The sequence below is a fragment of the Protopterus annectens genome, chromosome 9.part0 (assembly GCF_019279795.1).
Source record: "Protopterus annectens isolate FY-2018-M chromosome 9.part0, PAN1.0, whole genome shotgun sequence".
Lineage (NCBI taxonomy): Eukaryota > Metazoa > Chordata > Ceratodontiformes > Protopteridae > Protopterus > Protopterus annectens.
This window is the reverse complement of record NC_056743.1, coordinates 165,640,484-165,653,525: the sequence shown is the minus strand read 5'-3', so window position 1 is coordinate 165,653,525 and position 13,042 is coordinate 165,640,484. Positions and strand designations below refer to the sequence as shown.

Below are 13,042 nucleotides of genomic sequence, written 5' to 3'. Positions count from 1 at the left end.
GGCCGATAGTCTAGTACCTACCTATGAACCTATAATAAAGTGCAAGTTGGTGATTTTTATATTTTTTACTGACCTTTTTGTCATATTTGCATACCTTTGGGATTTTCTTTTTGAATTTTAATAATGACAAAACTGCCTGATTCAGAACAATTCAACTATAAAAGACTCTCAAACTTCCGTCATTACAATCCACCAATATCAGTCAATATACACAGTCTCCGCAGAAGTAAAAGTCATCTGAATAATTCTACATTAAAGAGATCTGTAACTAATGAAAAGGTTACTGCTAGCAAATGACTTTACATTTCAGTGTCTCATCTACAAATTCAGCCTGCAGCCCTTGAAGAATAAATTGCATATTTACATTAAAAATGGTAAGCTGGTAATCTACCCTTTATCTTGACCTAAACAGTATTGAGGAACAAAAAAAAATGTTGACAAAGAGCTATTTTCGAAAACACCTTTCAGAATATCAGTGCACATAGTATGAAAAGACCCAGTTTGATATTTCCTTGCATACAATGCTTTTTGTTTTCTATCTCGCATACAAACACCCACACTTTATCCAGTAAATGACAGAAATGAAACCTAACCTAAACCAAGAAAATAAACTGTTGCTTCATTATATGCCAGACAAAAGATGAGTGTTAGCTAATGAACCAAGGGGCATCGGGCATGAAGAAAAGTCTGGAAAATTTTCAGAAAACATTACTGTTAATGATGTTTAACACATCTGCCTGTCAGGACATAAAGTGTGATCTTTTAAACCTGCAGATATTTCAGAATTTGTACCTGTGAAAACAATAGGGGTAATAAAATAAACTCAAAAATGACAGACATTTTCAGAATCTTAGAATTATTACCAGTCTGCTGCAAGCCGATTGGAATGCTAATGCAAGCCTGAAATTTAATTGCTAACCACAAAACAAAAAATAAGTGTTTAAGTGCATCTAAAACAAAAGAAAAGTAAAATAAAAATCATATTATCTTGTATACATTTAAATAAAGTATACATAAATACAAGCTTAAACCCAACAGCACTGGTTTTCTGATGTATCTGAAATGTAGTTGGAATAGGACGTAAAACAATGGTGTATAACAGGCAAGCACATACCATTCAATTATCTCTGCATCACATCAGCAGTATGCAAATTATAAGCATCACAGATGAATTTATAGTGCAATATTCCTTACCCAGACAGAAAAGTGTGGAACTACAATTTTCAGATTTGCACTGCAAGTCTGAGGAAATAAGTGCTTTTCTTGAAATTCTGAAACTGTAAGTGTGTGCAGAAGGAATTTTTACCTCAGAGTTCATATATGCAAGTAACGGATGTATTGGGGTACACCTCCTGTACAAAATGTTTTTAATATGCAACCTTGAATTTTGTACTGCACTGTTATTTTCATAGAATTGTACTTAAAATATTGGCAGCCTCAGTACTTTTCAACCTGTGCAGAGCATTAGCAGACTACATCCTTAACAGATTTGGGTTGTAAACTGTTAGTTCTTTTGTAGGCTAAAATGGTCAGAGAGTTTCTCTAAGGGTGATACACAAATGCAGTTTTTATGCAAGACATTTAAATACATTTACACACCACTCACTCATCAAATAAATATCTCTGGGTCTGAGATGATTGATAACAGTGGCGATTATATTTTTTCAGATTGCCATCAACTTTCAGCTTCATGGTAGTGAAGAGAGCCTGCCTTAACATTTGGGGTCCTCTACTGATGTACCAGTCCCAAATGTGCAGTGACCCAGAGCTGTTCATTACTAGCTGACACTGTTTTCTCTCTCTAGCATGCTGAATGACAAACGGTTATACTGCTAAAAGCTTGCTGCGAAAAAAGGAAAATACCCAGATAACTGCATTACACACTTTTATGTATTCAGTACTATTTAATGTTTTGGTTACATTTACAATCGATTGTGGAAAGTGATTTAACAAGGCAGCAAAATATTTAACAAAGACCGTCTTGTGAAAATAAATCGTGAGGTAGTATAGCAATCTGGAGACACAAACATATACATCACATTTACTTAAATGTCACTCTGAAATAAAAAGTAATACATAGAAGGTATACTCAAAACAAAATAAAGTGGATACTTTGCTGCAGCAGAGCAAAACATTACCTCACTACAAGATTTCAGCATTTAGGGAGAAAAGAACTACTAGGGAATTACGCAATACAAATTATTTCAAACATGTTATGTATTATTTTTTTACAAAAATAATGGGGGGACAAATGTTAAATAGTGCTCTTATAAACTTAGAAAGTTGCTAGAATAAAAGGTCTTGTGTTACTACACATTTTCTTAAGGAAATGTGAAACTTCAATGTCTGCCATTATTTAGTGAATTCAGTCTTCATTGATTTGCCACAAACGTCCAGAAAACCACAAATTTTGTGAGGAACAGACCAAAAATATGGGGCAAAAATCTGGACAGTTGGGAGGTATGTTCTGTAATTTGCTCTTCTGGTTAGGTGGTCTGGACATAAATACAGTTTATAGGCGACTGCAATACTAAATTTTTTTCCTAGTTCAACAGAAGGAAGAAATAAAGTGGAAAATTGCATGTACTTGAACCAGCCAAAACTCAAATGGAAAAACATCAAAATACACATAATTTCTTAGGATTATGTTTTCCCAACAAGAAATAAACATTCCAATCAAAAATACTTTTAACAGGCAATTTAATGTGTTATCAGAAAGTGCCCTAAACAGATATTTTCTCCCAAGTTGCAAAAACGTTGGCAGTGACACATTTTAGCTCTGAAAAAAACAATGCCCAAGATTAATTTCAGAACGATTTTGCAAATCTCAAAACTTGCAAGACATGGACAACTGACAAGTTAATGCGTGGAATGCCAAAAATATTCAATACACACACACACACACACACACACACACACACACACACAGACCTACCTCTCTCATTTATCCGACCGTTTGTGGTGGTAGTCTGGTACAGTACAAACATCTTTTAGAGAGTGGAGACTGGAATTCAAATTCCACCTGCCGCACAGAAGATGAAGACGTCACATAGAGAATGAGGATCTTGACTTTTGTGATGGCGACCTGATGCAAAGGGCGTTCTTAAAGAACACCCTTAAAAAAAGTATTTTTTTTTTTAATTGAAGTAAAAGATTTTATTTTTTCTGGACAAGAAAAGCCAAAGTATTTTTTTTTTAATTGAAGTAAAAGATTTTATTTTTTCTGGACAAGAAAAGCCAGTCTCCATTTTCCGGACAGTGTCCCTTATTTACGGACAGTCTGGAAGAATTCTGGACTATTGGTAAACTTACTATAGATATAAAGGATGCCTACCTTCACATCCCCATAAAGCCCACTTTCAGGAAATACCTGAGGTTCTTGGTGGGCCCTTCTCACTTTCAGTTCTCTGCCTTGCCCTTTGGGCTTTCCGCTGCACCCAGGGTATTCACCAAATGTTTGGCTCCAGTGATTGCCTTTTGTAGGACAAAGGGAATCCAGATATTCCCTCACCTGGATGACCTGCTGATACAGGCAGACAGCAAGGAGACCCTCCGGCAACACATACTCCTTGATGTTTCCCTCCTACAGTCTCTGAAATTTCAGATAAACTACCCAAAATTCCACCTGAAACAGACTCAAAAGACATTGTCTTTTTGGGGTGCAGAATTTGCACAGACTTTATGAAAGCCTACCTTCCACCCCAAAAGGTGGAAAGCTTGATAGAACACCTACTTCTGGTCCTTCAGACAACAGTGCTGACAGCAAGGTAGTACTTCAGGCTCCTGGGCTACATGACAGCCACTATCCCCATGTTACAATTAGCAAGACTCCATATGAGAAAGTTGCAGGGATACCTACAGTCAGTCTGGACCCAACACCCCCAACCCCTGGAGTACAGGGTTCTCCTCCTGCCCTGCCTCAAACTAGAAATCCAGTGGTGGTTGAAATAAGTGACCCTCAATCCAGGTCTTTCTATGCAACCACCCCATCCCACACAGATGCCTCAGACTTTGGGCTGGGGAGCAACTCTGGGCCATCAAAATGTGCAGGGGATGTGGCTAGAGCCACACAAAAAAAGAACACATCAATGTTCAAGAGATGAGGACAATTCTCCTGGCCCTTCGAACCTTCCAACCCTGTCTACAGCAGGGATCACTAAAGATCTTTACAGACAATACCATAGTACTGTGATATCTCAGCAAACAGGGAGGGACCAAGTCTTACTTACTTTGCAGACTAGCCCTCCTAGTCTGGGATCTGGCCACCTCAAAGGGAGTTAGCCTGCAGGTGGTCTACATTCCTTCTCTACAGAACTCCCGGGCAGACTGTCTCAGCAGAACCATCACAAACAACCACAAATGGATGCTTCACGGGGATGTCTTCCTGGACCACTGGTGGGGTACACCTCAAATAGACCTGTTTGCCTCCTCCATCAACAGGCAGATTCCTTGCTTCTGCACCAAGCTACCACATCCTCAGGCATTGGCAGCAGATGCCTTCTCAATCTCTTGGAAGGGGAAGTTTCTTTATGCATCCACCCTTTCCCACTCATATAGAAGGTCCTGCTGTAGATCCAACAGGACACACCAAAAATCTTGTTGGTGACTCACTACTGGCCAAGACAGCATTGGTTCCCCCTACTACTGCAACTATCCAAGGGCAATCACTACAAATTACCCCTTAGAGTGGACCTTCTCGCACAGCACAAGGGATCCCAAATGCACCCACAGTGGCAGTTACTGCACCTCACCCTGTGGCTGATAAGATTCTTATCCCCTTCAGACACCTTTACAATGAGAACATGCTCACTGTCCTGCAGGAGGCCAGGAAACTGAATACAAGAAAATATTACCTTTCAAAGTGGAAGAGATTTTCTATATGGTGTCACAAAAGACAGTCGAACCCGCTTACAAGCAAAACTCCTTTAGTTCTGTCTTACCTGTGTGAACTACAGACAGGTTTGGCCTAATCTTTTGTTAAAGCCCATTTGTCTGCTGTTTCAGCATGCCTTCCTCTAGACCCCCCCCCCCCAGCATCCAGACTACCAGCTAAGCTATTTCTTAAAGGGTCCTTTACCTGAGGCCTCCCATGAAACCATCTCCACTCCCATGAAACCTTAGCTATGTTTTAGAAAAGCTTATGCTTCCTCCATTTGAGCCAGCAGACAAAACTTCCCTAAAACAGTGTACGTGGAAAAACTGACTGTACTACTCGTGGCCTTGACTTCAGTCAGAAGAGTGTCAGAGCTACAAGCCCTCATAGCTTCTCCACCTTACCTGGTATTCCACATTGACAGGGTTACACTTAGAACTAACCCTTCCTTCATGCCCAAGGTGGTGAATGATCTTTCTCTGAATCAAGCCATCCATCTTCCAACCTTCTTCCCAGGACAGTGAGAGAGTACTTCACTCCCTGGATGTCCACAGACAACTCAGATTCTGTCTGCATAAAACTAAGTCCATCAGACAGGTTGATTAACTCTCTGTCTCCTGCCACTCCATAGCCCTAGCGAAGGCAGTAAACAAACAAGCTGTCTCAACCTGGATTTGTAAAGCCATCACCTTTTGCTACAAATACCATGGGAAGTCCCTGCAAGGTATTGTTAAAGCACACTCCCAGGGCTATGGCCTCCTCAGAAGCCTTCTTCAGGGGCCTGAATACCTCTACTATTCTTGAAGCAGCCACGTGGTCATCAGTGCACACCTTCACCAAACACTACAAATTAGACCAAATTTCCAGAGCAGGTTTTGCCAGGGCTATCCTTCATGGACTCTTGGAGACTGCCTCCAGACCACCACCACCCTCCTTAACAGTGAGCTTTGGCACTCACCCATATGTTGAATACTGCTACATGGGAATAGAAGGACATAGAAAAGTTGTGTAAAATCTTACCGTAACCATTTCCCTTTCTGGGTAACACAGGACTGGCATTGTCCTTACTAGGACTGTTTCCAACTGGGACTTACAGTTCTGAGGGCTGGTATGTGCATATGTCACTTTTATGGCCCATATACCTCTAGCCACGTCAGATATCCCATGTGCCATACAATGACTGAAAACTTTTGTATACTCGCCAGACGTTAGGGTAGCAAGAGGAGTAAACCCATATATTAACTACCGCAACATTGAAGAGAAGGACAGCTCTGGTTATGGTAAATTTTTACACAACTTTTCTTTCTTTAATAGACAGGTTCAGTTGCTGCTTACCAGTGTCTCATAAGTGGCCACTTATCCTATCAGTAGATCAGAAAATTTTCCTTCACTGTTGGAAACCTTGCTATGACCTCTTTGCTTCCCCAACCAAAACCAGATACTGCAACTTCTCCTTCCCAAAGATGGTGTCATCCAGAAATGGTCTCAGGGACCCCCTTTATGCTTCCCCCCATCTTGTTCTCTTCTAAAATTCATACAGAACACAAGGCAGGACAAGTCCAGAGTCATTCTCAGCTTTGTTTTGGTTTGTCAGTTATAGTTTCCTCTGCTCTGGTTCCTTCTGGAGAAGTCTTTACATGTGAGGCACTTCAGAACCCTTCTCACTCATTCTTCTAGCAAGCCTTGCCAATATCTATGCTCCCTTTATCTTGCCATGTGGTTACTCCAGTTGCAGTATTGGCCAGGGACTGGGTTCATAGGCTAGTAATTATATAATAAGCTAAGGACCACCAGTGCCTTTATAAGCCTAGCCATAGAATCCAACCCAGTTGTGTCCCTGTGCATCCTGGTGTTTTTCAAGTAGATGTGTTCTTTTAATAATTAGTACTTTGTGGAATCTTCATCTAAATTAATTATTTTAATTAGCTGGTTAGTTCTCATTGGTGGAGTTTAATTGCTGACACTATATGATGAGAAGTAAATGGTTTAACTTTAGCTCTGATGAAGTTCCGTATGAACAAAAGCACTTAACTGTTTTAATAAATGAGTGATTCTTTACTTCGCCAGTTGCTGTTGTGTATCTGTGTGGTGTTATTCTTGAGGCATTCTTGATTGGTTATCTTGCCTCAGCCTCATTTTTTTTTTTGTTTTTTATGTTTTAGTTTGTATCAAAGATAAGTGGTTTCTATTCATGCTGCATTGTAGTGTTTATTTTTCTCCTCAGTGATTTGCTGATGTTCTTCATCTCACATTGCTGCAGTCCTTACTGATTTTTCGATTTCGAGTTCAGACCCGAGTTCAAAGTTGGCTAAATTACCCGTTGGGGAATATTTTTTCTTTTCTCAGCGTTATTTACGATGGTCAGAAAAAAAAAATATAATTTCATTTCTTGTGGGAAACAGATACGCCAGAGATTATCATACTATAAAGAGAAGGTTGGATTGTGCCAGGTTAGTCTTTGGGAAGCGGCAAAGCAGTTAAGCCTAGGGCTAGAAGAACCGCCTACGGTACCGGGCCGGTCTTGTAGTGTGTCGGTGGAGCGGGCTCTCCACGGAGGTTCCTGTGTGTCCCAGGTAAAGACTTATTATTGCATCCTTCTGTTTCAAAGGCTTCTCCCAGGGCAGGCCAGGTTTAGCAAGATTTGATTACTTTGATTAGGGGTCTATGCCCCCTCTGAAGAGACCTAGGGTGGAGCCTCCTTATTCTGATTCTGATGTGGATGATTCTACTCTCCTTCTGCTTCTCCCTGAGGATTTTTGGAATTCTTGTTTTTACCCCAGCATAGGCCTTTGCTATACCTCCTGTTTTGGATGTAGTGGAAGATGCGGATAGGTATTACAGGGTGCCTGAAGCTCATAAGTATCTTTTAAGAGTTTGCTATGAGGGCTTTGAATTGCCAGTTTCACATGTTGAAATACCAAAACTATCTCCTTCACACAATTGAAGTCTAAGGTTGATGCTGGCAGAAAAGTATTGATTGTAAAGAGTTGCAAGATTTAGTACACATGTTGAACAGGTGGTAATGTGGTTGCAATGTGTGTTTGATGCTGTACAGGCCTCGCCTGGAACTTTGTCTGAACATGTTAAAACAAAATTTTTTAGATGCCCCTTTTGTTGTTTGGTCCTCCTGTTGAGGGCAGTTTTAAAGAAAAAAAAGACAAGGCTAAGTCTAATGACTGTTGTTAAAGATTTTTGGCAGCACCTTTGGGAGGAAGGCTGGCACTTTTTCAAAAAAAATTGGAGTTAATTAGTCCCTATGCCAGAAGTGGGCCTAGGATTTTATTCTATGTCTTCCTGAGTACCAAAGGGAACACGTGAGGCTAGGACCAATTTTTTTCTTATCTATCCTCTCTGACATTCCTGACATCATTCAGTTCAAATGTTTGTGCAGGCAGCAGCTTTTCTGCTGGGCAAGCAAGATTGGTGGATTTGGACTTTGGGAGGCCTCAAAGGATCCTTTACATTCTAGTTCACATCAAGTTAGTTGCAGGAGTCAGCTGACTTCTTCTGGGACTTCACTATCATCTCTTCTCTGCTTTGCCCTTTCTATTATCTATTCCAGCCAAAGTTCAAAGTTCTGGCAGGCTAAATAGCTTTAAGGGTAAAAAGGAATACTATTCTTTCTGATTTTGGATCCTGGATCTGATCTGGCTCAGGAAGGATCACGCTTCTTCATCATTTGGAATATGTGATAGCAGTGCTAATAGATGCCTGGGTATTCCTGTCCAGTCTATAAAGTCAGTCTAGACATGTGCTTTCTGGGTGTGAGTGGGTGTGAAGACTGAATACAGCATCCCAGATGGCCTCAAAAAACTAAAACTATCCCATTAGAGTCTACTATCTTACTTCCATCTACTATCACTGAGTCCGGGCTGACTGCAAGGACAGTCCTTCAAGGGCTCATATGCCAAACTGCATATATCTAAATGGAAAGAACATCTACATATCAACATGAAGGAGACATAGATCTGTTCGCTTCTCCACTAAACCATCAGCTGCCAAAGTTTGCACAAAAAGTTTCATCCCACAGCTTGGAAAGTGGATGCTCTTTCTTTCAATTGGAGCCACAGGAGGACAGCCATTTGCTCAATGTCAAGCTTCACTCTCTGCACCTAACAGCCTGGCATATTCTGTTTTGAACCATAGTGGGGCCTCCACTCCTCAGAAAGGAGCCTAATTTGTGTCATGGAAGACTGCTTTTTGTTGGCCATTACCTTTTCTGTTATTGTTAGCCATCCTCCCTTTCCTCTGCTGTAAGGACTGCAGCAATGTGAGATGAAGAACATAGTACAGTTTTATACCTACCATAAAATGTAGATGTTAGAAGATCCACATTGCTGTAGTTAGAGGTGGTTGTGTGGGTTTGTACATATATATTGTGTATATTGTATATACTGTATATATAGTGCAAGGGTGGTTGGTTGGTTGTTTGTTGTCTTTGGTTTTGACCTTATTTTTTAGGGTCTTCTGACATCTAGGACTGCAGCAATGTGGATCTTCGAACATCTACATTTATGGTAGGTACAAAACTGTACTTTTTGTATACCCTGTGTTCATATTTTGCATTATTTTAATCATTTTAAACTGTGGAAGCTTTATATTTGACACATTGATAACTAGCTTGTTTTTGTTTTGTCTGCATTTACAGCTCCACCAAGATTATCAAACATTGTTGTACCACCTCGTATAGTGCATGGTGAGCTCCTAGCTTTGACATGCATGTTCATGGGGCATAAACCGAGAAAATTATCTGTTACCTGGAAGAAAAATGGGAATAAGATTGCAGAAAGAGACTCAGAATATAAATATGAGAAAGTGTCAACATCAGAAAAATATTCTCACAACTTCAGTGATAGTCAATATACTGATGACTACACATTCAGTGCCACAAGTGTCCTGATGTTCATTCCAACTGTTAAAGATGACGACGCCAAAGAATTTTCTTGTGACGTTTACCATGAATCCTCAGGGCACAGGGAAGAAAAATCCCATAAACTGAACGTAATTGGTATGGGTTCTTCAGCAATTATCTCCATAGTTTGCAGAATGATTATTAATTTGTAATATAAGCATTAATTTGTCAAAAAATAGGTTTTCTTCATTCTGTGGCAGTTTGTAAATGTGATTCATTGTGGCTCTTAAGACAGTAGCATAATTATTTAGAACTGTGACTATTATAATGTCCCCTCCCAAGTAAATTTTGTAATGTTCAAGTGGTGACAGATGTGATTGATACAGCAAAAAATGTAGGCTACCTATTGTGTAGTAAATTTTCTTATAGGCTACCAAAACCCAGATGAGTGTCTGGTTCTCCCAGAGACCAACAAGTAAAAAGAAAAGAAAAAGCCTCTTTGTTCAAAGTAATCCGCTGTTGTATTCCTGTAGTTATTTTGCAAGCAGGTAGAGAACCAAAGTAGATTATGCACATCATAATCGAGTAATACTGCTCCTCCTTTCTCCCTTCCCACTTTACAAAAAAAAAAAATTCTAAGTTTGTTTCCTGCCTTTCCTGTAATTAGCCTAGTCCAGATACAGATTTGCTGTATCCTGGACTGTTTGTAAGCTTCTGAGCCCCCAAGTCTTTCTGTGTTGGAGGGAATTCTTCTAGCTTAATTTTGTTTCTTAGAACTTGCCAGTGTTTTAGTTTCAGCACTCAAATCTGTTTCTTTGAGCTCAACACTTGTTCAGAACTCATTGTAAGCGCCAACTAAGTTACAAATCACTACAGCACTCAACTTTCCTCACTTGTCTAGAGAAAAACAGTTTTTAGGACTTAATAAATAAGCAGCTATCCTTGGATGTCTAAGGGTCAGCTCCCTGTGTTTTCTCTTGTCTACCTGATGAATCTGGGCATCTTGGGGCAATGCAGCAGTAGCCTCATGTACACAGACAACCCTCTCCTCCTACCACCCAGCACTACAACCTCTGAGAGATGCACTTATATAGCCAAATTGGAAGCAAAGCTCTCTTCACCCAAGACAGGACTAGACAGTCAAGAGGAGAAGGTAAACACTTGCAGCACACCACACTCATCACATAGTCCCTCAAAACCTACACCACCAAAACACAAAACACACATCTACATTTGCAGAGGCTCTCAATAAAAATCTGCCCAAGCAACAGAGACCTCCAAAGCAGAAACGCAAGAATCCTCCCCCAACGACACATAGCCCACAAACCCAGTGTGTCACTCAACCACAGCCCATAAGGCATAACAGCGTACCCAATACTCTAGTCATAGGTGACTCTATAGTCAGGCACACTGATGTTCCACTCACTAGGCTAAACAAGGAGAAAGTTACTGTCAGCTGCCTGTCGCGTGCCAGGATCCGCCACATAACACACGCACTCAGGTCACACCACAACAAATACAAATATTACTCTGTCATTGTCCATGTTGCTGTGAATGACCTGAGATGTACCTCCCTGGACTACATGAAGAGACATGGAGGAACTGTCTGATCTTGTAGCCCAGGCAGGTATGACCCTAGCCCTGAGTAGCATCCTGCCATCACCCAGAATGATACCACGGTACAAGGACAAAATGATTGACTTCAACAATTGGCTAAGCTTCTGGTGTCATTGTAAGGGTATCCAGTATCTGTCTGCCTGTGATGACATGATCAGCAAACCACGATGCTTTGCCAGAGATGGCCTGCACCTGTCGCCCTTGGGATTCCGGAAACTGGCTAAGGCTCTTGCCACCCTTTAGGCAAGGTTCAAATGACAAATTCATCTCCGTAACAGGTACAAGCAAGCAAAATCTGAGGGTAATGCCACTTAATGCTAGAAGTCTAAACCTCAAAATGCACTCACTCGAGGCACTCCTTAAAATGGAGAACATCGACATTTGTGCAGTGACAGAGACCTGGTTCAAGACTCTATAGAGCACCCCTGCATTACCAGGCTGTAATCTATACCACATCTTTCGGCCACCTAACCTGGACTGAAACGCTAAAGGCGGAGACATGTCCACATTCATTAAGGATATCCACACCTCCAGGCTAGTTGCTCAGCATAATGCATCCGAGATTATCCAAGTGCAACTAACTCTGGGCAAGACTGCAATCCAACTTGTAGCTTACTACAGATCCCCCACCATGCCCCAGGATTCCCACTCCTTATTTCATGACACACTGGAAAATATTAGGGTACAACCTAACACCCTAACAATGGTCGATTTCAACTACCCCACCATTAATTGGGAAAATTACTCACACACCAACCCTTGTGCTCAACGTTTTCTGGAATTCATAAATTCCAACGCCTTGGATCAACTTACCCATACACCCTCGGCAGGGGCAGCAATATCCTAGACTTGGTCACTACCAACATGGGCAACCGGTGTTTTGCACCAGAGGTCAATTCTTCGTTGGTCAGATCCGACAACAAGCTATTCACCCTAGGCATCCATTTTCTGCCTCCACCCCCTGTTAGGGAAACCACCATAAAAAATTTCTCCAAAGCCAACTTCACGCTTCTTAAGACAGAAGTGGCAATCCTCACGACACCCATGCTGATGGACAATAGAGGTACGACTGCTGAATCCTACAGAAATGCACTTAATAAGCACTTACACGAGTGCATGGATCATGCAATCCCTAACAGTACCAAGATGCTATCCTCCAAAAAAAGGAAGCCAATCTGGTGGTTCCCCTGCCATAAACAAAGTCTACAACAGAAGAAAAAAAACTGTTGCAAAAAAGTGTAAAATCCCATAATTGGAAGAACTACCTGGTCAGCCTCAGTAAGAAGCTGAGATCCCTCATAAAATCCTCCTAAGCTAGTTATGAAAACAAAATTGCCACTGATTCTAAAGACAACCACAAAGCATTCTATAGCTGTGTCAAGAATCTCAGTGGCAACACTCGGATCTGCTCTGCGTTGCACAATGGCACTAAATATACAGAACCAATTGATATTGCCAACATCCTGGCAGATAGGTTTAGTGCTAACTTTACCCCCCCTCTCATCCCCTAAAGGGCCCATCTTTGTACAGGAAGAATGCAAAGTTCCTGTAATCACGGCTGCATAGGTAAAAAAAAACACTCTCCAAAGCCAAGAACATGGCATCCATGGGACCTGACAACATCCCAGGCTGCGTTCTACACGGACTACAGAATGAACTGGCACCCCACCTAAGTACCATGTTCAATCATAGCCTCACCT

The 13,042-nt window shown here is 41.1% G+C and overlaps 1 protein-coding gene across 1 annotated transcript in view; it reads left to right on the top strand.

The window, feature by feature from the left end:
• The window catches only part of LOC122811112, a 1,431,540-nt gene that overhangs the window by 733,352 nt on the left and 685,146 nt on the right, over window positions 1-13,042 (top strand). Inside the window, exon 6 of the mRNA XM_044082706.1 lies at window positions 9,522-9,881. Coding sequence (XP_043938641.1) covers window positions 9,522-9,881 — 360 coding nt within the window. The remainder of the gene's footprint in view (window positions 1-9,521; window positions 9,882-13,042) is intronic.